Source organism: Coenobita brevimanus, chromosome 23 (assembly GCF_032717465.1).
Source record: "Coenobita brevimanus isolate Jiangsu-jjx chromosome 23, ASM3271746v2, whole genome shotgun sequence".
Lineage (NCBI taxonomy): Eukaryota > Metazoa > Arthropoda > Malacostraca > Decapoda > Coenobitidae > Coenobita > Coenobita brevimanus.
Window position 1 is genome coordinate 53338477 of NC_136976.1, and position 27405 is coordinate 53365881.

Below are 27405 nucleotides of genomic sequence, written 5' to 3' on the forward strand. Positions count from 1 at the left end.
TAGTAGTAGAATGGATGTGGAAGATGTGCAGATTGGCCTGGGAGGAAGGTAGAGTGCCGAAGGATTGGAAGTCAGGTATAATTATTCCCTTGTACAAAGGAAAAGGGGAAAAAGAAGTGTGTGGTAATCATAGGGGCATTGGTCTTCTTAGTATAATGGGAAAAGTGTATGGTAGGATACTTATTGACAGAGTTAGAGAAAGAACAGAGAAATTAGTTGGAGAAGAACAGGGAGGCTTTAGGAAGGGAAGAGGTTGTGCAGATCAGATATTCATTCTTAGATCTTTAGTGGAAAAGTTTCTAGAGAAGGGAAAGAAGTTGTATGCAGCTTTCAAGGATTTGGAGAAAGCATATGACAGGGTGGATAGGATTGTGGAAAGTGTTAAGAATATATGGAGTAGATGGGAAGTTGCTGAATGCTGTGAAGAGTATGTACGATGGTGCGAAGGCTGCAGTGCGTGTGGATGGTGAACTAAGTGAATTTTTCTCTTTGAAAGTTGGGTTGAAACAGGGATGTGTCATGTCTCCATGGTTGTTCAATCTGTACATGGATTGACTCCCTGTACTGTTGTTTGCAGATGATACTGTGTTGTGGAGTGAAGACGAAGGGGAGCTGCAAGGCTTGGTGGATGAGTTTGGGAGAGTGTGTAAGAAATGAAATCTAAAGGTGAATGTAGGGAAGAGTAAAGTGATGGTCTTTGAGAGAGGTGAAGTCAGTGAATGTACCGGGAGGTTGGATGGTGAGGAATTGGAAAATGTGAGTACATTTAAGTACTTGGGTAGTGTGATGAGTAAGGATGGAGGTTTGGAGGGTGAAGTGCTTGAAAGGGTACAGCAGGGAAGAAAGGTTGCTGGTTCTTTGAAAGCAGTGATAAGAAACAGGGAAGTGAGCATGGAAGTGAAAAAGTTACTACATGACAGTATTGTGATACCAACTCTAACGTATGGAAGCGAAGCTTGGACGTTGTTGGAAGGACACAAGTCAAGAGTGAGAGTAGTGGAAATGAGTTATTTAAGAGGAGCCTGTGGAGTCACATGGAGAGACAGGCTGACGAATGAGGATATAAAGAAGCGTTGTGGTGTGGATGTGGATGTGATAGGAAGCGTTATGAGGAACACACTGAGGTGGTTTGGCCATGTGGAGAGGATGGAGGGTGAAAGACTGACGAAAAAAGTGTATGTGAGTGAGGTGGAGGGGGGAAGAGGGAGGGAGAGGCCAAGGACGAGATGAAGGGATGGGGTGGAGAGGTATATGAGAGAGGGAGGTGTGAGTTGGGAGCAGGGCAGTGAAATGGTGGGGGACAGGGCGTCTTGGAGGCGATTTATTTGTGGCCACCCCAAACGGGATTGAGGCGTCTGGCAATAGATAGATAGATAAATACTCTGATCCCCTTGGATGGTTTAGTATCATCGGACTTCCACTTTTTCCAATTTTTTGCCATGTCATTAAAATTAAACAGGGGGAGAGACAGACCACAGGCCTCACCCATCTACACAGTCCAAAGTCCTGGCATGGGAACTGGGACCCATAGCCCACCAGCCATGACCAGTGGCTGTGGCAGTGACCTCAGGGCACTCTGCCTGGATGGCTACAAGGACAACCTTCAAGAGCGTCTTGGAAGCGTAACTGTCTCGCCATTACACACCCACTAATAAAACAGCCTCCTCGGGGGATACTCCCAGGTTTGGGCCCCTCTGTATTGGGCAGACGCAGCAGCCTGGGAACTGCAATGCCCTGTACCCTCTAGCACACATGCAAGCCCCATCTCATCCCTGTCCCAAAAACTATGCTGGCGGAGCCCACATCATGCCTCCCCTAGGTAGCAAGGGCAAAGTCTTCTGGCCACATGTCCTTGCTGGCATCAACCCCCGTGACCTAGGGGGGTATATTATGTGATATGTAAACTGCATGTAGGGTAGTGCATGACATTGAGAAAAGTGTTTGAAAGAGTAAGCTGGCCTACTTTCCATGTCAGTGTCATACTGAAAAGGTCAGCAAAGAGGGATAGTCAGGATATTCTCATGGCTAGTGAAACAAGAGCTTCAGCTTGTCCTATTACAATACAGTACTAGCATTCCCATTCCCCTTGGGAATACCACCTTGATTGGCTAATGCTACAGCCTACTCCCTCACATATATATAAGAGGGCAAATTCAAGATGAGCCTGTGCTTTTTTTCTGGCATCATAGCAACAAACCAGTTAATTTTCTTTTTCAGAGATTATGTTGAATGATGCGGTGCGTTACATTCCCAGGATATCGGAGTGAGTTCTTTGTAATTCTGTTGCTGTAATGCTAGGAGTCTTCAGTACTTCTCACCTCAGAATGTTTCTGGCCTTAGAAGTCATATGTGGTCAACCGGAGCATGGATATTACGGCAGGAAATGAATAGCTGGCAGGACACTTACTGCAGCTTTCAGTCTGCAGTGTTGAACATACAGTACAGTCTGGCAATTTCTTTGACAGGGACCTTTTCTTCTTGTAAGGTCAGGATTCTGACCATTTCCTTACATGACATGCTCCTCCTAGGCAACTTGAGCAAGGACTGCAAAAAACTAGGGGGTACACATTTTAATCTATCTTATTTTTTATTTATTTTTTTAAGCAGTGGACTGGGCTGGAAACAAAGCGCATGCACCCTCCGTGATTGGAACTCCATGAGCACGGAAGGCTTTTGGAAAGCAAAGTGTGAGAATGAATCTTGGAGAGTAGCCAAGTACAGTCAAACAATAATTAGTGAATTTCAGGGGTAGGAAAATATAAAATACCATTCAAAACCTTATCCCAATCCCAGAGGAAAGAATGTTGCAATACTTTTTGTGATGAGTGTAATTAACAGCCTGGCAGGTGCTCCGCGGGCCTGCTGGGGGTTGGTAACGTGTATTGACAAAGTTGTTTCACACTGATGTTCATATAATGTTGCCCCCATGAAAATTAAGGGATGACTGTATATTCATTTACTGGTTTATAGTGGTAGTGTGTGTGTTTTCATTAGGTAGCTATGAATTTTCCTTAACCCTCTGGTCACATTAGGTGACTGTGGTCACCCTATTAATCGTTCTTCATGACATGTCAGGTGACGACTGTCCACAAACGACAAAAAACTTTTCTGTACTGCATTCCCTCAAATCTGAGCTGTGCACCAACCTAGGATATTCTGCCATCTGTTGTAGAAAAGAGTAGCTAAGCCTGAATAACAATAACAACCTGAATAATAAAATAAAAAGACTGATTAACATGTTTTGTTTGTTTTACCCAAGATGGCTAGTGTTTTGAATGACATATACCTCATAATGGGGCTTATTGAACACTGAAATATGAACTCTCATGAAAGGTACATTGGTTCTCAGGCATGGTCATGCTTCTGAAATGTATTTTAGCAAAGTGTAAGCAAAGCAAGTCACTACAGATGCAAAATAAGACAACACCAAAAATTAACTATTTTTGCATTTTTTTCTCAGAAAATGAAAATCTTCTTTCAGAAAGGTGCATTTCTGACCATCATTACAGCAAGCAATGGAAACTTCACAGTAGTTTCCTATTAAAAAAGTAGCAACAAAGTTATAACTAGCACTCTCATTCTGGGGGGACTTAGGCCGCATCCTAGGGAATGACCGAGAAATGCTAGGTCGCAGCCAAAGGGTGAAGTTGGTTTTGGACTTGTGTCAGATAAAAGTACCCCAATATTGTCAACCTTTTGGACCCCCTGCAACATATCCTAAAGAATCCACCATACATTATACTTGTTAAACATCAAATCAACAAAAATTAACAGCTTTCAGCAATGTAACCCCCCATTAAGTGAGATACCTGCACAACAGTAAAATCTCGTTTTATAACATTAAACAGTCAACTGTAAAGTGACAGTTAAGGTTTGGTCCTAGGTAAGTTAGCTGTGCAATGACACTGATAATCATGGATGGCACTTCCTCACCTGACACTGCAGATGTGTTCCTAAATATTACTACTGTACAGTATATAAGAAAACTGCTTTAAGTAAGAGTTAACTTTCAACAAGAAAGATAAACTACTTTCAAATACCAGAAAACTTATACTGAAGGCTGAAAATAAGTACACATTAAAAATGTACCCAATAATGAGATAAGGTGTAGCTGTATGCATTAAATGTTAAAAGTGCATAAGCAATTTAAAGAAATGTGTGTTACATTGAGATGTATGCCAGCACACGTAGCATCAACCCTGATCTTTCACTGCATATCCTAACCTATTTAATAATGCCCTATGGTGTGTTATTTGATGAGTTTCTGTGCTGATTACTATTTTTATTGTGAAAAATGCATAAACAAAGAATGTGAGTTGTGCAATGAATTATTGTGCTGGAATTACAGTATAAGCCAAAGTCTTGGAACTGAGAACTTACGTGGGAGGTGGCTCTCTCTGACTTTCTTTTACTTTCTTGTAGTATGCTGTCAATTTTTCATTCAAGCTCTTCAACCCTGGCAATTGGTCATCCTCCCTGCAGAGAAAAATAATATTCACAACAATATGCTTTTGTCTGTCATATTACTGAAAAAAGTTATACAATTAAAAATATATTCAGCAGAGTGCTCACCTCTGCCACATTAAGGAATTCTTTTATTTTTTTATTAATTTTTTTTTCAACACTACAGATGCGAGTCTCCATATCACCAGAATCAATTTTCAACACCTAGCACTTTATGTATGGAAAGTACGACTGAGTACAGTACATGTAGCTCAACGTGCTTTTGTCATTCTAATTACTTCAATCCTGGGTCAATAACAACATTCTGAAAAATTTTAATGAAGATTCTTCAAATAACTGTTCCAGAATCTTGTTGACAAACAGACAGAGGGATTAGAATAAAATATCCCTCTGTTTTTGGGGGCAAGAGGTACTGAACAACCAAAACTGTATACAAAAAATATGCTGGGTAAGGAGCCAAGTCAGTGTGACATCTTGTGCAGTATGCTATGTACTGGCTGTACAATTCTGTAACCCAAATCTGACTACCAGTATTTACGATAATTCATAATATAATCCACGATCTTAACTCATTACTTCTATGATGATATTACACATTTTGAATGGAGAAAATTGTAAAAATTTTGATCAAACGTACATATATATACACGTTACTGAATATATCTTTTCTGTTCAATGTGGTTACATATTCAATGTAAAATTTATATTGATTTGTAGTACATTACAGTATCACTACACACTAAGCTTTATGTATATATATATAATATATATATATATATATATATATATATATATATATATATATATATATATATATATATATATATATATATATATTAGATAGATAGATAGATAGATATATATATATATGTATATATTCACTCTCATCTTAAATGCCGGGACCAACTGCTTAGCCCCGGGCTCCTACGCTCCTCATGGGGCAATGTAGGACTGGATGATGGATGGATGGATGGATGGATATATATATATATATATACATATATATATATATATATACATTCTTATATAAAAAAATAACTGCAATCCAAACACACCTCAGTCTCTATGAGGACCACATACAAATACTAAAATGTACTTCCAGCTCTCAAGTTTAGTTTATTTTTTTTTTTCCAATATCTGCAATCCAAACACACCTCGAACTCTATGAGGTCCAATTAGCAACACTAATGTGTACTTCCAGTTCTCAAGTTTACAGCTTTATTGTTTTGGTTACACCATGTTTTACCAATCAAAATCATCATCAACAGTTCAGATCAGTAGAATAAAAATGAGCATTATAAGTTTATTAATGTGATACGTATACCTAAAACCTATGATTCAGTAATGTCATACAATAACAATACTTCTGTGAGAAAGTCAAAATAACATTATATTATTTCCAGCTTGCTGCTGCAGTTGGTGGGCCAGCTTTCCTTATGGTATGAAAGTTAGATTTGTTATATGGACTTCCACTCCTTATTATGCTTAGGCTGGTGTTCCTCAATAGTCAGGCACGAATCTCAATTCCATTGTCTAGAGCTGAAATGGATTGATATTTTGTTAGATACCAATACTATAAACCTCATTAGAATATACCTTTATCACTCATACTGTATATACTTGGAAAACAATCACACCACAATGAATGAACAAGTTTGTGCTAGAAAACTACTACAGTACTTTAGGTATGACTCATAAAATTCATTCAGAAATTATTTATGAACTTATATGAACAATCATTCATCACTGCAAAGTATGAATGTACTGTAATATTCTTTTAAACTGAAATTCTTTATTAACAAAGGAACATTAAGAAATTAAGCAATATAAATTAAGACATACACTTGGACATCCAGAGACTTGTGTTTTGGCTTTTCCTCCACATTCTTCTTTTGTTGTTTCTCAGTCTTGCTTCCCTTTCTCTCTCTCCGCTCACTCTTCCTTGCTTTCTTCCTTTTTTTATGTTTCTTCTTTTTGCTCTCTCTAGAACTGGAGCTGTCACTGTTTCTGCTAGTGGTGCTACTGCTGCTGCTCCTGCTACTAACACTACTGCGGCTGTGACTGCGGCTACTGCTGCTGGTGCTGCTGCTGCTGCTGGAGCTACTTGATTTGCTTCCTCTACCTCGCTTCCTGTTCGAATCTATATGAATGATGCATGATTAAATTGAAGAAAGTATCTTCCATCGATGAAAGATGCATTTTCTGTAAGCATTGCAGTAAAACATGAAAAATATTCTTGAGCATTACATATATATAATATATATATATATATATACATATATATATATATATATATATATATATATATATATATATATATATATATATATATATATATATATATATATATGTATGTATGTATGCATGTCATGTAATGTATACAATATTAAATTAACAACTCTGTTTTCATACTTAGTGTAGAACAGGAGGCAGAAACATTTCTTCATTTCACTAAAAAAAAGTTAACCAATAGTACAGGTACAGCAGGTAACTACAAAAATATGAATTTCTCCCACCAAAAAATAATTTTCTTCTATAAACCACAGTAGGTGGCTAGTTAGAATCAACTATGGAAGATACTACCATATGAATGATGTATATATAGCTATAGGCTTTGCAATCAGCCACACAACATACACTCTTGGCCACAGAATGATGGCACAAGTACACATACAAGTTGATGTCTAATCATAGCTTCTTACTCTGCTACAAGCCTTGTGAAATGTCTCATTAAATTCTTTTTCTAGCTTTATACAGTCAGGTCTCATTATACAATTTCCAACATGTGATAAATCAATAGAATGAAGGGCAAAAAGTTATACCCAGTTTCGCGATAATGATACAAAACTTTGCATATATGATAACTGTGATGGACATTTATGACAATCCCATGTGGACGAAGTGACACATGCAACCCAACATTCAGAAGTTTGACCCAAGATGACTGCCTAGTGTTTACATGCACTGAACACCTATCTCAGGCCTCTGTGCAGGCAGTCTCCTTCGCCAACCCTTTAAAGGACCCAGCTCACTCGTCCACTCACTCGTGTCCTGCACCTGTGATCGTCTCCCTCACATTCTCTGAGTTACCTACCTTCCCCACATGTGCAAGACCATCGATACACCACTGCTATCACCAAATAACAGTGCAGGTGCCCAGTGGATAGTGCTATGTGTGATAATAAATCGAGAGCTTTTTGTGTATAAAATAACTGAAACTCGTAACTTAGAAATCATGTCTAGTGCTACCCCCACTGCGAAATGTGTTGCTACTGATGCTGCCAAGGGTATGGCTAAAAGGCTAAGGTGTAGGTTTTCCCTTGATGTGAAATTGGACAATGTTATGCACCGTAAGGAAGGGCAAGGGGTGAGCAACGTCGCTGGGGCCATAAAGCTGCCCCAGTCCATGGTCTCTACAATAATGAAGAACTCTGAGGCTGTCCTAGCAGCAGTGCACAACGTGCCTACCTTGACTGCTAAATGACTACCAGCGATTAAAACTAGGAAACCCATAATGGAGGAGATGGAGTGTCTCCTTATGCTGTGGGTTAATGAACTTAACAAAGCGAATCAGCCTCTGCACTGTAGTTTTATTCGTATTAAGGCTCTCGATCTGTAGAAGACTGAGGGATGAGAAAGAAATGCTTACCAAGGAAGAGTTCAAGGCCAGTATAGGCTGGTTTGAGTAGTTTAGGGCCTGTGCTGGCCTTGGACAGGTGACTATGCATCGGGAAGCTGCTAGTGCAGACCAAGTGGCGGCTAAGACCTTCCATGCCAAGTTGAAGGCAATCAGAGGCAGGGGGATACTCTCCAAAACAGATCCTGAACTTTGATGAGATAGGCCTGTTTTGGAAATGCATCTCCCACAAGACCTGGGAGAACCCCATGGCACTGGCTGGGTACATGATGGAGAACCTTAGGGTTATTTGGTAGAATAACTCCATGGCTTGGCTGACCTCATTCTGCCGCTCTTAGATGGCAGGATACGCATCCCCTTTGCCCGCATGACTATTTCAGCCAAAGCAGTCTGTTAAACCGTTCCTTCCTCTTGGTTGGACAATGCCTGAGCCACCCTGATGGCATGGGGGATTGGGTGGATAATATCAAAGTGGTGTACAGTCCTTCAACTTTGTGAATTTTAACTTTGCTATTTACCAATTTCGCGAGATAGTTTCAAAAGTCGTGTATTTTTTAACATTTATAAAATCTGCGAGCGATTACACACTTTGCGAGGTCGAGTGGTGGGAGAGTCTTCCCGCACTACTTTGCCACGTGGAGTAGTGATGTCATGGTTCACTGGGCGTACTGCGCCTCCTAGTTCACTGGTCTGCTGCCCCGCCACGTTTGTTTGCACCTGTTCCCAACCACTGACCCTCACGATTCTGACTTCAAGGGATTCATGAGAGAGGCAGAAAAAACACAGCAAGATGTGGAAATATCTGTCGACAGTGATAGTGATGACATAGGCCCCGCGGGGCCACAGTAGCCGTACCCAAGCCTCGCCCCGCCACCAGTCCCGTACACCACGCCAGCCTTCACACCAGTGTAAATGCATTTTTTTTTTTTTTTATGTTTCTTACCTATGATGTTTTCTTATTAATATTACTGTAGAGTGCATCAGTTCATGTTTGTTTCACTTATCATCGTAAAATTAAGAGGTAGAGTTGAGAGAAAGAGTGGGAAAAAGTGCTTACCTTAGGGTGATGTCGACCAATTTGCCTATAATTCATATATTTAATTGTTTCAATTTTGCAAATTTTGAGTTTGCAAGGGTATTTGTCGATCATATTCTCGCAAAATTGGAGGAAGAACTGCACCGCCTCCTAACAAAGTACAATTGCTTCAGCCAAGGGACCCAGCAATTATCACTACTCTCAAGGCCCACTACCTCTGCCAGACAATGGAGCAAATGGTGTGGACAAGTGGCTCAGAGGAGACTGATGCAGTAAAACATTTCTGGAAAAAATATATCATGAATGCCACTGACAACATCATGGTGGCATGGAAGGACGTGCAGCCAAACATAAGGAACGCTGTTTGGTGAAATGCATGGCAAGAGTGTGTACACTCTTTCACAGGATTCCTAGTAGTGGCGAACATCCAGCATGAATTCTCAACCTCTCACAACATGTGGGGTTTGAAGTGGTTGTCAAAGATGTTCAAGATGTGCTGGACGGCAACAATGAGTGACTCTCAACTTAGGAGCTCACTGAGCTAAGGAAATGGGTGGCAGAGGCACAGGAAGGTGGCAAGAATGGCAGGAAAGATGAGTCCGTTCGTGTTCTCGACATCGAGACCTCGAAGATGTTCCTATCAAAGACAGACAAGGCCTTTTTGTACATCCAGGGCAAGGACCCAAATCTGGAGAAAAGTAGTGCAGCAATGTACGGCACAGAGCAACACTTGTGACTATACAGGAAGCTCCTGGCAACTTAAAAAAAAGAAAAAATAAGTACAGCAGACCATCATCACTCCCTTCTTCGCCCTTGCTACTAGTACCAAGGAAGAGCCAAGGCCATTAACGAGTGGGGTGCAAATGATGTCCTGTCTCACCTGCCTCCATCATGTCTATCACGTTTTTATCACTGCCCAACTCACCCCTATGTTCCCCAGCTGCCACAACGCCATGGTCTCCTTTGGCCTCACCACAAGGCTGTCCATCACCCTCACTTCATCGCTCTCCTTCCGCCTCACCGCATCATTCTCCCTCAGCCTCACCGCATCGCTCTCCCTCAGCCTCACCGCATCGCTCTCCCTCCGCCTCACCGCATCGCTCTCCCTCTGCCTCACCACACTGCTCTCCCTCGGCCTCACTGCTTTGCTCTCCCTCAGCCTCACTGCTTTGCTCTCCCCATCTCTCTTCACCTCCAGAGGACCCTGAGTGATTGTCTAGGCCCTACAACCATCCCACAGCCTCAGGGGTGGACCCATGGTAATGATTTGAACAGGCCTAGAACATACTTCAAGGTCGGTGGCAGCTTTTTTTTTTTTTTTTTAATAGGCCCCCCTTCCTATTACCACTGAAAGCATGTTATATCGACCTTGCTATACGATACATGTATTGTTATGTGATGGGTTATGACTGGATGCAACTTCATCTTATAGTGGGGCATGACTGTAGCGGGTTTTTATAATTATCAGCATTCTGGAAATGGCACTAAAACTTGTGTAACTAATGCCTTTGGCAAAAGCCTGAATCACAGAGTAAACCACTGGATACTGCCTTCTAAGTTTACAAATTGTCCATCAGATGAACAAGGCTGACCAAAGCATGCATGGATCAATGCCTTTCAAACAAAAAAAATTTACATGGAATGTAAATAATTATTAAAGTATGACTCCCACAAGGTAACATCATACCAATCCAAATTCATGAATATGAATTAGAAGTTTACAGTTCCTTTTGATTGAGCACATGTGTCTACATGTGCTCAAGCTAAAGGAATTGTATACTTTCAATTATGTGTCATCACAATTTCAGGCCTACCGCATTATCCGGCGCATTCGGCCTGGCTATGTTAAAAAAAATATCTGACAAAATCCGGCTCAGAAACAGAAAGCAATCAGTGGCATTATGCATTTTTCAGCAATAATATGTATCATCCAGCTCAGACAAAAGACCCAATCAGCACATAGGCACACCCCACAACACACCCCAGCCAATCACAATGCATTGAGGCGGCCCACCCAACATGCCAAGCCAACTGGCGCCCTCTCATTCTGTCCAGTGGACACCGTACATTGCAGACCTATCTGTGTCTTGTGCATTTGTGACTCACACGGTGACTACCTGCCAGTGCTGTGACTTAGCTTGTGGCCCCTTGTCCCTCGCTCACTGCTGCAGTGCTGTGATTTCCCTTGTGGCCCCTCAGTGCTCCATGTCCTAGTGCTCTGACTACTGTACCCTAGTTCTGCATGATGGCTGCATTCATTTATTCATTATCTAATCCAGTGTTGCCCCGTGAGGAGTGTAGGAGCCCAGGGCTCGGCAAGTTGGTCCTGCATTTAAGATGAGAGTGACCAGCCTTGCTCATTCTCGAGTGGCAGTATGTGAGCAATAAACCCCAACCACCCCTTAGATATAAACCTGTACTGGCTCAATCCGACTGGAGCACTGTTATTACCCACTAAACCACCAGGTGCCAAAATTTGGTTATATGGTTACCACCAAGTGTAGTAAATGGTTTCCTGGTAAACAGGAAACCATTTGCTGCATGCTACTCTATAATGCCAACACTAGGTATGATTATATTATGTACTGTATTACCGTACTATATGTAATGTATCAACACTGTATTGTATTTTATGTTTGATTTTACTCTTTTATTCAAGGGTATTATTGTTGGAAACCTTTTAGGACAGAGGGATGACATATTACTATATATAGCTCAATGCTGAATGAAAAGCTGATTTGGGATACTGACAATCTCTGGCAGGGTGTTTGGCTGAATTATGCCAGATATTTCAGAGACTGGTGGGGAAAAAAAAAAAAAAAAAAAAAAAAAAACGTTCTTTCCTTCATTCTGTCCCCTTCCTTCTGCTTACAGGTGACCTTACACTCCATCTTCTGTCTTTCTTTCCTTCACTCTTTCCTCTTCCTTCTGTCTATGGGTGACTCTGCACTAAGTGACAGGCCAAATGGTTTTCTGTATACCAGGAAATCATTTATCATGCTGGGTGGTAACCATATAGCCAAATTATGGCACCTGGTGGTTTAGTGGGTAATTATGGCACTCCAATTGGATTGAGTCTGTGCAGGTTTTTATCCAAAGGGTGGTTGGAGTTTATTGCTCATGTAATGCAACTCAGAGATGAGTGAGGCTGGGTGCTCTCATCTTAAATGCCAGGACCAACCTGCCTAGTTCCGGGCTCCTACACTCCTCATGGGGTGGCATAGGATTGGATGATGGATGGATGGATATTATTTTTTTAAATCTGTACAGTAACATCTAGGATTCTTTGAAAGGATGGAAATGAAGTGACTGCAATTTGGTGAGGCCACTGATTGCTTACTGCTAGGCTGAGGTAAAGAATGCTATCTACAGTAGGAAAGTCATCTCAACAGTTTATATTACTTTCGTCAAGGCCAGCTCACTCCATTATTATTCCCTTCAGTCAGGGAGGTTTCTCTTAGCTAAGTAAAGCTGTATGGAAAGAACCAGAGAATAAAATGAAGATAACATTCTCTGACTAAAAGGGTTAATAAAGACTGCTCCTAAATTCTTTTGTCAGCATGGTCTTAACCAAGCTGAATAAAAACTGTCAGATGATTATAAGAGTAAGCTATACAAGGTGTTAGCTACCAAGTGGATAATCAATAGATTTATACCACTGCCCACAATACAGACACTGGTTTCCAGTGCTTCTAAGTGATGAAAATAGGTACAGTAAGGCCATTTGTTGCCACATGAGTCAACTATTGGATTTTAAAAGATTCTTATATATATACAGCATGTATGTATTTATGTACAGTGAAATAAAAAGACAAATTACAATTGAATGGAAACTTTTGGTAAACACAGAGACATCATGAAAAGTAGCTTCCCAATATGTATGAAATGAAAAGTATATAACTAATGTACTGTATAATTCCACCTATGACATACAGTTGTGAGACCTGGAAACTGACAAAATTGATGGAAGATCAACTATTCTGTTCTCAAAGGGCAATGGAAAGGTCAGTGTTGGGAATATCTTTAAGAGACAGGAAAAGATCAACTTGGGTCAGGGAGCATACTAAAGTCAAAGACATTATGGATGCACAATAATCCCTCTGCTATCTGATGTAACAGAGCCAAAGGCATGTCCAGAAAGTGGGTCCGTCCGGACAGTGGGCCCCTGCCTCCTGGACTGGTACTTATGGACCCTAACCTAGACTAACTCAGAAAACCATCTACATAACTCTCTACCGGACATGCATAGCACCTATTTAAGACCCTATTCACACATATAAGGGACAGAAAGTATGAAATAAATGAAAAGGAACCAGAGAGTGAGGAATTAGGAGTATGAAAAATATTTAGCAGTGTATAGGGTACTTACAACATGTCAGTGGCTGTTCATTACAAAGGTTAACCCGCTTCCTCTACGGCTCTGGCAGTGGTGAAAATGCTCTTGAAGCACATACAGTAATCCAGTGTTGTGCTGCATTTAATCCTTTCCACTATGAGTTATAACTGTTTAACACTGCACATATTGTTCTTGATTGCACCACACCAGTTTGAACTGCCAGTTTACACTCTGTACTTAATCTTTGCACTCTGAATTCTAATTTTGTAACACTGCACAACACTGTAAAATCCCATGTGGTCTAGTGGCGAGGTATTGCAGTTTATTCACAAAAACAAGCATGTGCGACATCCATTGAATGAGCGTCTAGTCAGGATGGTAGTTAGGTCGTAACTGGGGAGGCCGGGAAGGATGGGGGAAGCAAGCAGCGAGCGTAAACACAGCTCGTCGGCGCTGCTCGCCAATTTCAAAGTACGTTTTTTTTTTTCTTCCCCATTTGGAGGTTCCAAATGCCCAGGCCCAAAATGTCCGGTAAGTGGCGTGTCCTGATAGTGGGCGTCTGGATAGTACAGGGATTATAGTAATAAAAGAACAGAAATGCAGGTGGGCAGGTCATGTAGCATGATTAAGGGATAACTGATGGACCAAGAGGCTGACTGTCTGGATTCCAAGAGATAGTAAATGTAGCAGAAAATGGCCAGACAGAAGGTGGAGAGATGAGACAGAGAAGTTTGCAGGGAAAACATGGCAGAGATTGGCTCAGTCAAGGAATTCAAGGAGAAGGCTGAGGGAGGGCTTTGTTCAGCACTGAACGTACAATGGCTGCTGATATGTACATACATATCAATCTATCTATCTATCTATCTATCTATATATATACATGTACATATACAGTAATCCCCGTACTATCCAGACGCCCACTTTCCAGATATCCCCACTTACCGGATATTTTGGTCCCGGGATCCAATATTCCTTTAAAAAAAAAAAAAAAAAAAAAAAAAAAAGATCCTTTCCCACTGTAATTTGAACTCGGTGCACGCGGCGTGGACCAGCTGTGTTTTGGTGCATAGTTCTGCCGCCGTCCGCTAGAGCGCCCCTGCATCCTCCCCACTTACCGCCAGTCTCCTGTTGTGAGTGCACGCTCGTTATCATGGCTGCCCATGAGCTCGCTTTTGTGGTGCTGCCTTACCTGCTACAGGTTCTGCTGCTCTCCTGTCTCTTGTTAGTGTGTGTGATGATGGCCCCACTGCCTGACAAGAGGAAGAGAGTGGTTTTGACTCGGGAGAAGAAGAGGGAGGTATTGGACAAAGGTGGACGCGGGATGGTCAACCTCACGCATCCTCCGTGAGTTCAACCTGGCCCGATCTACTTTGTTTGATATCAAGAGATCCCGCGACAAACTCATGCAGTACACGGCTGACTCCTCGTCGAAGAACAAATGCAACGTGGAGAGGAAGATGATGTTTACTCCCAGGTATGCTGAAGTCAACTGCCCCACGTTGATTTGGTATCGACAGCAACGTGTTGCTGGTGTGCTGGTGCGTGACACAGAGCTGAAGGCTGTTGCTTAGAAGTTCGCAAGGCTTCACGACGCCCCAGGCTTCAAGGCATCTAAGGGTTGGCTCTTCGCGTTCAAGTTATGACATGGCCTTACCAACCGTAAGGCCCATGGTGAAGCTTTGGACGCCAAAGAGGATGGAGTAGAGGAGTTTCGGCACAAGGTGAAGCACTTGATTGACAGGGAGGGCCTCACTCTCGGTCAAGTCTACAATGCCGACGAAACTGGTTTATTCTATTACTCTTTGCTGACAAACACTCTAGCCGAGGAGATGGAGAAGCATATACTGGCCGCAAGCTCTGCAAGCAACGGATATCTGCTTTGTGTTGTGCCAATGCTAACAGCATGCACCGGCCCAAGCCCGTTATTGTTGGCCGTGCAAAGCAGCCTTGGTGTCTTCGTGGGGTGATGGATGTCCTTCCTGTCGTTTGGTACCATTCTTTGAAGGCATGGTTCACTGCCCACATCTTCAAAGACTGGTTCCACCACCATTTCGTCTAGGAGGTCATCCATTACCAAATGAAGACACTGGGAATCCCGCGCAACCAGGTAAAGGCCCTCCTCCTCCTCAACAATGCACCTGCTCACCCGTGTGACAAGGACTTGGTGGCTGAGAATAGGCGCATTAGGTGCATGTTTCTGCCACCTAATACTACTGCTCTCATCCAACCAATGGACCAAGGAGCGATCGTGGCAACGAAGAGGCTGTACCGACAGAAGTTCCTGGACGAGGTGATGGTTGTTCTCGAGGACGAGGATGAGCGCGAGGAGGGACGGGACACATGAGGCCAGCGGACTTTGGAAAACCTTCGCCATTACAACATCAAGTCTGCAATCTACAACTGGGCCAGTGCATGGAAGGAAGTCCCTGTCAAGACTCTAGAAAATGGGTGATCTCGTCTGCTTCTCGGAACGGATGTGGAGCATGATTTCCTAGGTTTTGACGTGGATGACTTCCGTCTACGTGCGCACAGGGACGATGCTGATGTGGACGAAGTGCGTGAGTGGTTGGCTGACGATGAGGGCGATCCTGGGTATCAGACCATGTCTGATATTGAGATCGCATCTTCAGTTGCAGGTGTCAGTACCCAGCTTGAAGATTCTGAAGAGGATGGCGATGATGATGCGGACTCCTCTCAGCATGACACTACTCCAGCCATCCCCAAGCCAAGCGCACTCCGGGAACACGAAGAGTTCGTTCTCGACTACCTGGAACACCCGGACTGCGACAGGGAGATGGGGCCCTTGGGACTTGTGGAGGAAGTGCACGCTTTCAGGCAGTGCATCATTAATTGCCAAAATCATTGTTCCTTGCATCAATCAACCATTGACAGCTCAGACCCGTGACCCCCGCTGTGCCCAGCCCTGGCTCCACACCCGAGCCACAGCCCAGCACATCAGGGACAGTGGAGTCACCACTGGACATGAGTTTGTGCCTCTCTTCAGAGTCGTCTGCAGTGGGTAGTCCATCACCATGACCCAGCAACGCACCCCTAGGCCACCTGCTTCAGCTACTCTCAGACTCTGACAGTGATTAAGTGACAAGAACTCTCCACTAGACCACACGGGAATTTACAGTGTTGTGCAGTGAAGAAAACAGTGCGCAGTGTTAAGAAATTAGAATTCTGAGTGCAAAGACTAAAGTGCAGAGTGCAACATTAATTTTATTGACGTTCAATGGAGCGCAAATTAGACAAGAGTGTGTAATGTTAAGAAAATGGATTTATGAGTGCAAAGACTTAAGTACAGAGTGCAACACTTATTTCATTAAGGTGCAATGGAACGCAAGTAAGACTAGAGTGTGCAGTGTTAAGACAATGGAATTCTGAGTGCAAATGACTAAGTTCAGTGCAAGACTTCATGTACAGTGTACTGCAGGTGCTTCAGGTACTCCTTATTACTGTCAGAGTCTGAAAGGAGGCGGGTTATTCATCGAGATGGCCAGGGACTTGTTGTAAGTACCCAGAATATTTCATATTGTACTGTATTTTCCATACTTACCTCTAAAACCTCATTTCACTCTTTTATGTCTCTTATTGGTGTGAATAGGGTCTTACGTGCTAAGCATGTGCAGTAGGGAGGTGTTATTCTGAGTTAGGTTAGGTATGGGTCCATAAGTACCAGTCGAGGAGCCAGGGACTTGTTGTAAGTACCCAGAATGTTTAATATTGTATAGACTCACCTCTAAAACCTCATTCTCTGGTTCTTTTGCATTTATTTCAGTCTTTTATGTCCCTTATTGGTGTGATTTGGGTCTTAAATTAAGTGCTATGCATGTCCAGAGGGAGTTGCATAGGTGTTTTTCTGAGTCAGGGAAGGTTAGGGTCCATAAGTACAAGTCCAGGAGGCTGGGGCCCACTTTCTGGAAGGGACCACTTTCCGGACATGCTTTTGGCTCTATTACATCGGAAAGTGGAGGGACTACTTATATATATATATATATATATATATATATATATATATATATATGTACATATATACAGTATATACAAAACCCTCGCATCCAGTATGGTATTTTTGTCTGACAATACTACCGTACTAGACTAAATCTGTATTGGACAAACAACAGACCTAATGGGAAAAATGAATAATGTCAGACAAGCCTTGAAAAAGTCCCACCAAAATTCAACTTAACTACATTTTGACAACCAAGATTTTACCAACCTCTAACCCCTAAAGTGCGGGTCGTCCCGTTTGCGACGCTCGCCAAAAAGGACATAACGGTGGATCGTCGCGTTTGCGATTCGAGTTAATTTTGAATAAACGCGGGCAAGGATGTTCCAGCTGGTATTGTCTATCAGTACCACCACCCTTTAGCTACAATTAGCATACTTTACCTTTGTACTACTGACCTCCATTGTTGCCAAGTATTGCGTTTTTCCCCCCTCCCCCCCCGTCACGGCCTGGCCAGCCTGGCTGTGATACATGGCAGTGCTCTGACTGCTCAGAACTGTAAATCTGCGCCCTCCTCTCACAAGCAGTTTATGCTAATAGGAAACGCTTGTTTCCCCAGTTGTCACACTAGCTTTTTTTCGCACGGTTTGCCCCTGTTTAGCGTCAGTTTACCACAGGCTTTCAAAGTGACATTATGGCGAGTTCTAGCTCTTCCGAGTCAGTGCGAGCAGCTGACAGGAACGAGAATAAAGTGATGGGCATAAGGCAGAATAAAAAGCGTGCCGCGGTGATCTTTTGGGAAGTAATATGATTGAAAATAATGTAGTATACGTGTTTTTAGCTGTGAAAATGGAAATGTTTGTTGAGTGACGAGCAGACCGCCGCCGCGCTGCATGTCGGCTGTACGCTTAGTTGATTTTAGCCTTATTTTCAGTGCTTATTGTACAAATACAGATTCCAAACTACCTGTACGTTGTAGTATAAAGTTTACTGTGACAGAATGAGGCTGTGGTAGAGGGGAAACCGGGTTGCTGGAGGTGTGAAAGTGAAGATTTTGTTACCCAACTTTGCAAGTCTCCACAAGTCCTTGGGTAGTCCACGAAGGCTCAACACCTGTCTCTGGAGAAAGCTGAATGTAAGTACTATCTGCCATACCAAGTATAATGTTCTAGGGTTAATCTCTGATTTTTGGCTAATATTTTCCTACAGGTACTCAGATCGCGATCAAACCCCGCCACCCGGGGGGGGTCGGCTGTCCGTTGGCCGCGCTTTAGGGGTTGAGGTGAGTGGTGATGGGCTTGGGGGGAAGGGGGAGGAGTTTCCAAGGCTGTAGGAGGTCCTACTCTCCCCCTGGAGGTAGGCCTTCAGGATCCTGAGGAGGCCTCTCTGCCTCAACCTCCCTCATAGTCATATACTGACACATCGTCATCCTCGTCATCAGGGGGAAGTGCTGCTGCTCCTGCCTGTTATTAAGGCTCCCCCATGGCTCTCCTCTCATCACCTCACGTCACAAGTCACAAGGAAGGCATATTGGACTGGCGCGGCAGTACTAGGGAAATGTTCCTCGGTGTTGGGCATCTTCCCGCGCGCATGTGGTACTGGCCACAGCACATCAGTACTAGAGAAGAACTCCTTGGATTTGGCCCACTTTGCAAGGCCGATCCGTACTAGCCCAATAAGTCCGTGCTACAGTAATAATTTATTTGTTTTTTGTTGACCGTACTGTACTGTGTGTGTATATACAGTATATATATTATATATATATATTATATATATATATATATATATATATATATATATATATATATATATGAGGCGTCTAGAACCAAAGGGGCATCGGCGCCAAAATGTACTTTTGAGTTATGACGCTTTAAAGTTGTGTTTATGGCAACGTCATAACCAGAAGGCAATAAACAAACCTTTTATACATCAAAATGATCATCAGCGCCTATGCTCTACATGTAAAGCCAAAAAAACAAAACAACAATAACCGTAACCACAAAATAGGCAGTAAACCAAAGCCCCAATTTATAAGTGGACTTAATAACATATTGTAGGGATTTAAAAACATAGCAGAAAAAATATCAACTAATGTATTAATGTACAAAACTTTATTAACTGAAGATTCCAGTTCACTTAATATTAATAAACGAATAATTATTACTGTAATTTCACGTTTTTGACGACTAAAACTGAAATCAATGCAGTTATTATTTTTCCTCTACCATAATAGATTGAAATAATAACATTTAAAAAAAAAAAAGTAGCGTAGTGCTTAGGTAAATTGAGAAGGGGTAGTGGGGGGGTTAAATGGTGGGGTCGTCATCTAGGAGATCGACATCCAACTCTGCCTCCTCGGTGCCACGCCCCCTCCCGCTGTCTCCCCTCACCACTCTCTTTTCCTCTTCCTTTCTACCTTTTTCCACTTCTCCACACACTTCTGATACTTACGAGAGGTTATAGGCACCACCTCCTCACTGTAACTATGTGATGAACTCATCTTGTCACTCCCCCTTCAACCACAATAACAACAGCTCATCTTGTCACCAATAATCCACGATAAATGGGGTAAATATCCAATACGTAATAATTATACACCTCAGTGAACATGGGAGGGAATCCTCACTGGCACACCGGGCGAGCCACACGCTTGCTGATTGGCTGCTCTGGGGGAGTGGCAGAGAGTGAGAATGCTGATTGGTTTGGGCTGTGTGGCTTAGATGCCTGCCTGCTCTGATTTGTTCGCCCGGCAGCATGGACAAACCCACGTGACTTTGAGCCCCTCTACCACTGTCCAGAAGGCCGAATCTTGTATGGCAACCAGTGCTGTCACTAAGAAGAAGGTTAAGCCTGTTGTCTCCCCTACATAACTCAAAACCAGTATATTGGTGGGGATGCCCCTTTGGCTCTAGACGCCTCATATATATATATATACTGTATATATATATATATACAGTACCCTCATGTCCAACACGCGTTAGTCCAGCACGATTCATGTCCAGCACGGAGAGCAAATAATTAGTATTATTTAATACGATTTAATTACTGCAACATGAGTGAGTTAGCATAACACGCACAGAGCTCCGAGAAGTGGGCGAAATCTGCAGAGTTCGCCTCTAGCACGATCACCCCCGGTCCAACACGGTCATACTGGACATTCCCATGATGATGATAGCCAATGAAAACTTCTGATCAAGTAGCCTTCCCTGCCCGCTATCGTGACATGATCGTGATGCCGCCCAATTAAAAACGCTTCTGCTGTCACGTGATGTTTTGTTTAAATTTCTCCTGCCACAGCGCCACTCAGTCGCATAATTTGCATTGGAAGGTGCTTTTTTCTTGCTGCATTTTCTGCCCTTGTTACTGCATTTTACCCTGCTCATGATGCCTAGGAAGCCTTCTGAGAACCCCAAGAAGCGTTGGCACCTCCCTCAGGCCACCAAGCTAGAAAGCATTGAGAGGAAGAAGAAAAGGGAGAGGAAAGTTGACATTGCCAAGGCCTACGACATGAATGAAGCCAACGTGAGGACCATAATAAAAAACCAGGACAAGATCCAGACAGCAGTGAAGGCTTACAGAGTGCTAGGACAGGCAGAAGCAGGACCTTCCATGGCTGTGGACGAAGATAGTGATTCTGAGTGTGATTTCGAAGGATTTATGAGGGAGGTTGAGGAGGAGCAGTAGCCATTACCCAGTAGTGACGCCAGCAGCCATCCTCCGGGGACCCAGTAGGACTACCTACAGCCTTGAATACCACCTTCCATTCCCAGCAAGCCCACCAACACTATCCTAAAAGGTTAGTTATCATTCATAGCACAGTACCATTTATTATAATTACAATAGTACCAATATATGTATAGGTATATGGTAGGTATTTAGAGTGACTTTTCCTAGGGTTGCTGACATAATTCATTTTTCCCCATAAGCTCTATTGTTTGTCCAACACGTTTTTGGTCCAACACGGGACCCATGCATGACAATGTTACCGTGTTGGATGCGAGGGTACTGTATATACATATAAATATATATATATATACTGTATATACAGTATGTATATATATATATATATATATATATATATATATATATATATATATATATATACTGTATATACAGTATGTATATATATATATATATATATATATATATATATATATATACAGTATGTATATATATATATATATATATATATATATATATACAATATATACCTGTATATATATTTATATATATATTGTATATATCATCCCTAGGGAGGTGAGTATGGAACTAAGTCACTGCATGATAGTATTGTGATCCCTACCCTGACGTATGGAAGCGAGGCGTGGACCTTGCTAGAGGGGAACAAGTCAAGAGTGAGAGCAGTGGAAATGAGTTACCTGAGAGGAGCACGTGGAGTGACATGGAGGGACAGGCTGACGAATGAAGTGAAAGAACGTTGTGGGGTAGATATGGATGTGACTGAGAGAATTAGAAGAAAGACACTGAGGTGGTTTGGACATGTGGTGAGAATGGAGAATGAAAGACTGACTAAGAGGGTGTATGTAGGTGAAGTGGAGGCAGGAAGAGGGAGGGGGAGACCGAGGATGAGGTGGAGGGATGGAGTTGAGAGATACAGCAAATGTGAGAGGTGGGAGTGAGTTGATGGGAGGGCAGTCAAATGGTGGGTGACCAAGCAACTTGGAAGTGTTTTGTCTGTGGCCACCCTTTGCAGGATTAGGGCATCGGGCTATAGATAGATACATCATCATCTGGGCCTCCTTTCCCACCATAGGGGAGGGTGAGGAGTTGCAATGTCCAGACAGCCCAGATCTTGCCTTCCATTCACTCACCGTTCAAGCCCCTGGAATCCTGGCTCCATCTGGTAAGCCAAAAACATTCACCACATATGAAGCTTCACATAACTGTATCCGATAGAGCCAATCCGGATGCTGTCACGTTAAAAAGGGATGTCAAATCCCTGAAGCTGTACTTCTCCTCACAATATCCAGCCAGCTCGATCTCTTGTCAGTTCTCTAGCCTCACCGACTTCCAAACCTCTCTCATCCACCATGTCCCTCCACCTTCTCCTTGGCCTACCTCGACTCCTCCCTCCTTCAAATTTGCTCAGATATACATTTTTCACCACTCTATTGTTATCCACTCTCTCCACATGACCATAACATCTCCAAACACTCTCTTCAATTCTGCTGTCCACAGACTTCCTCATTCCACATCTTTCACAGATGACATTATTTCAAATCCAGTCCACTCTCTGTACTCCACACACATTCCTCAGCAGTCCCATCTCCACTGCTCTCACTCTTGACTTTTCATTTTCATGCCACACCAGTCTCACATCCATACGTTAAAGTTGGCACTAACACTCCTTCACGTAAGTCTCGTGCTGCTGCATCACTCAAGCCTCTGTTTCTTATCAACGTCTTCATTGCACCAGCTACTTTCCTTCCTTGTGTCACTCTACTTTCCACTTCTTTTGCACATTTTCCTCCCTTTTCTATCACTGTACCCAGGTATTTGAACCCTATCATCAATTCCAGTCTCTCTCCATTCGTGTACCATCACACTGGGAGTCACCTTCTCACAATTACTGTCACTTCGCTCTTTACTACATTTAAGGCATTATGCTCACAGACATCAGCAAAACTCTGCACTAGCCTACCAAGTTCTTGTCTGATATTTGCAAGTAGTATGGCATCATCAGCACACAACAAATTTGAGATATTCCATCCATCACCATTCATAGCCATTGCCATCCCCCTCTCCATTACTCGTGTTTTTACTCCTCTCATCACCTCATCCATATATATATTGAACAACCATGGGGACATCGTACAACCTTGCCGCATGCCCAAACCGATCGTGAACCATTCACTTAGATGCCCATTTACCCTTACACATGCTTCTCTATCATCAAAAAAACTCTTGACTAGCAGCTTACCATCTACACCATACATGCACAAAACCTTCCACAATCCATCTGTGTCTACTTTGTCGTATGCTTTTTCCACATCCTTGAATGCCATAAACACCTTATAGTCCTTCTCACAAGTCTTCTTCACTATCTGACTTACTGCAAGTATTTGATCAACACATCCCCTGCAACTCCTAAAGTAACCTGTTCATCACTCACAAGGACTTCTGACACCTCTCTTACTTTCTCTATAGTAATTCTTACATAAACCTTCCCTACCACACTCAATAAACTTATGCCATGATAATTCTTGCACTCATTCTGCCCACTTTTATTTTTGTACAAGGGTACAATCACAGCCTTTTTCCACTCTGTTGGCAAAGTTTCACTCATCCATGCCTTCTTATGTATCTCCAACAAGCACTTCACTTTGCTCTCTCCACTGCACTTAATCATCTCTTCATACACCTCATCAACCCCAGCTGCTTTCCAATTTTTCAGCCGCTTCATAGTGCTCTTTACCTGTGTGAGTGTCACGTTTCCTGGTACTGCATTCCTTCTCTGCACATCCGCAAAACCAATCATGTTTACAGCCACTCTGCTCTCTCTATTCCCATTCATCAGGCTTTCAAAATATTCTTTCCATCTGGTCCTTACTTCATCCCCATGGGTTAATAATTTACCACCTACATCCTTCACTCCTTCAGATTTCTTCCCACTGTCGCTTCTACATTTCCACACCTGTTTCCAGAATAACTTCCCATTTTCAGAGTAATTTGCATTTATTTTTCTATCGTGATCCTCCAGGGGGAGGCCGAGGATGAGATGGAGGGATGGGATGGAGAGGTATATGAGAGAGGGGGGTGTGAGTTGGGAGCAGGGCAGTGAAATGGCGGGGGACAGGGCGACTTGGAGGCGATTTGTTTGTGGCCACCCCAAACGGGATTGAGGCGTCTGGCAATAGATAGATAGATCATCATTTATCTCCTTCTTTTTCCTCTTCACTAGTCTCTTTACGTGCAACTTGTTCTCAATATATTCAGTTCTTCTTTCAACTGAACCCTTGTCCTGTAACCACTCAGTCATTTCTTCCTCTTTCCTCCGCTGCTCTCTTAACCTCTTCATCCCACCATGTCATACCTTTCTTTGTTGTTACTCTTGCCACATCACACACTGCTTTTGCATACCTAACTAACAATCCCCATATGCATTCCACAAGCTATCCAGATCAATTTCAATTCACTGATTCTAACTCCTCCCCTACATTGGTCCTGTATTCATTTGCCATTTCTGTAATCCTAAGCTTCTCGATTTTCAGTCTTTCTCCCTGACTGTTCCTCTCTCTCCTGATCCACCACACTCATCTCAGCTTGATCTTGCATACTACAATCATTTGATCTGACAGACCTCTACATCGTCTTCTCATGCCCCTCGTATCAGCAACCATTCCCATCATCGACCTGTCTACGACCACGTAATCAATACGGCTCCTTTCAATACGATCCCCGTTCCCTCTATACCATGTATATTTATGTGCATCTTTGTGTTTGAAATACAAGTTACAAATGCACAACCTCCCTTCCTGACACATATCCTTCAGTCGCTTCCCATTATCATTTTCTCTTGGTACTCCATTACAACCCACTAAGTTATCCTCAAGGCCAGTGCCTACTCTTCCATTCATATCACCTATTACGATCACTTTATACTTCCTGGGCATTTCTCCCACTGCTTCATCCAGCTCATCCCAAAACCTGTCTTTCTCTCTCTCTCTCACTCCTGTCATCACACAGTGCATATGCCACAATCACAGCCACTTTCACCTCAAGCTTGAACTTGACATACATACATCTCGAGCTGACACATTTGTAATCTCTCATTCCACCTGCCACACCTCATTCATCAACAAAGCAACTCCTTCCTTGCATCTTCCTCGTCCACTCATGTGCAATCTTACACATTTCACACCTTCCCACTCCTCCACTTCACACTCTTTCATCTTTGTTTTAACATTGCCATCACAACATATCTCACACCTCTGAACACATTCACCACTTCCACCCTCTTGCTCTCCTCATTCACACCTCTCACATTCCACATGGCCATGCAAATCTGCCCATATGGTTGGAGCCCTGGGCAGGTATTGGGCCCTCCGAAACATCTGCCGCGATTAAGTGATTTTAGATTGGGAGACACTTTGGCAGGAAAAAAAAAAAAAAAAAAAAAAAAAATAGTTATATGGTTACCACCCTGCATAGTAAACAGTTTCCTGGGTAGAGAAAACCATCTGGCTTGTCTCTCAGTGTAGAGACCATATGAGATCCCTAAATTGACTGAGTGGATGATGAGCACCCCCATCTACCATATATATATATATATATATATATATATGTTTTGACGTATCCGATAGAGCCAGGATTCCGGTGCTTTGATTGATGAGTGAATGGAAGCATGGCCCATTGGACTGGGCAAATTTGGGCTATCTGGACACTGCTACTCCTCACCCTGCCCTAGGGTAGGAAAGAAGGTCTGGATGATGATGATGATGATGATGATGATGATGATGATGATGATGATGACACCCCAGCTCAACAATTGGGTCAGAAGTACCACCATACCCCACTAATGATGGCCAGACCCCGGTTTAATAATGGGCTCCTTTTTTTTTTTTTTATAATCGATTTTGATGATATTTTAGACTAAAATTGTGTTTAGGTTGATTTATCAACTGTTTTTAGGCTTGGATTAGTGTGTTCTAGCCATAGGTGGGTGAACATTGTCATTTTGGGATACAGTTTATTAAGCTTGATTTTTTCCAGACTTATATTTGACGATTATCAGATTTTATTTACTGGTTTTAGCGAGTTATTTACAGGTTTTAGGTTTTGGTTAGCTTCCTTGACAGCTGTTAGGCTATTTAGGTTGGCTTTAAAACTTGTTTTTGGGCTAATTTGGGTGGGTTTTGGGCTTGGTTGGAGGGAAACCCAAGGCTGGTAAATGCTCCACATTACTTTACATGTTAAAAGTACCCCGATATACGACACCCCGCCTAACGATGGGGTTTTACCTAACCAATTACATCGTTAAACCGGGGTATGCCTGTATATATATATATATATATATATATATATATATAATACAGTATATATATATATATATATATATATAATATATATATACACACACACACACACAACACCCTCGACATTCGCAGAATCAACTTTCGCGGGCTTCAAAGATTCACAGACTGTCTGTCTGTGGAGCTGAGATTTTGTTCGCGGCAGCAAAGTGTTGCTGTGCGGACGCTTGTGGGTCATTTCTCACCAAAAACAGACCAACACCAAACCACCGCGCTCCTGCGCTCCTCTGTCTCCCTCTCAGTCTGCGTCCTGCCACTGTCGCAGTCGTTTCACTGCCTACAGTATACATTGCCACGCCAAAAACACCTTGATCTCGGTACTGTCCCCATTAATTGTGCTCTCACACATTCAAAGGTAAGAAGTGCATTGCTGTGCTAATTTGTGAGTGAATTACCTCCCACTTGTATGATTTACTTGTGATAACTTTGTTCCATGTGTGTCTGTGTTGTCCTGCAAGCATGGGCCCCAAACGTCCCGCATCCCTTAGTGGTAAGCCCACCCCTAAACGGGCAAAGAAAGTAATGAGCCTAAAGGAGAAGGTGAAACTGCTCCACAAGTGTTGGGAGGGTATGAGCTATGCTGCTGTTGCGAAATTATTAACATTAACAAGAGCACAGTGTGGTACATAAAGAAAAATGAGAAGAAATTCAGGACAGTGCTGGTATCCACTACGCCACTCTCAGTGAAGCATGTGACTGTAAATGTGTACAAGGGGAAGAGTGATGCCCTGGAATGAGGAAACTGTAGACATAACACTTTTGCACCACATAATGAAGGTAATGGAGAGAGTCCTAGATGGTATGATAATGAAAAGACTGAATACTGATGAGATGCAGTTTGAGTTTAAGCCAGGCAAAAGGACAACTAATGCCATATTTATTGTCCGACAGCTTTGTGAAAAACACATACGAAAGAAAAGCAAGCTA

The 27405-nt window shown here is 42.6% G+C and overlaps 1 protein-coding gene across 1 annotated transcript in view; it reads right to left on the bottom strand.

Moving 5' to 3' along the window:
• Positions 1-27405, bottom strand: part of LOC145392973 (uncharacterized) — a 327964-nt gene that overhangs the window by 23163 nt on the left and 277396 nt on the right. The window contains exons 15-16 of the mRNA XM_080267267.1: positions 6307-6604; positions 4381-4476 (exon numbers count right to left, since the gene is read on the bottom strand). Of these exons, the coding sequence (XP_080123393.1) occupies positions 4381-4476; positions 6307-6604 (394 nt within the window). The remainder of the gene's footprint in view (positions 1-4380; positions 4477-6306; positions 6605-27405) is intronic.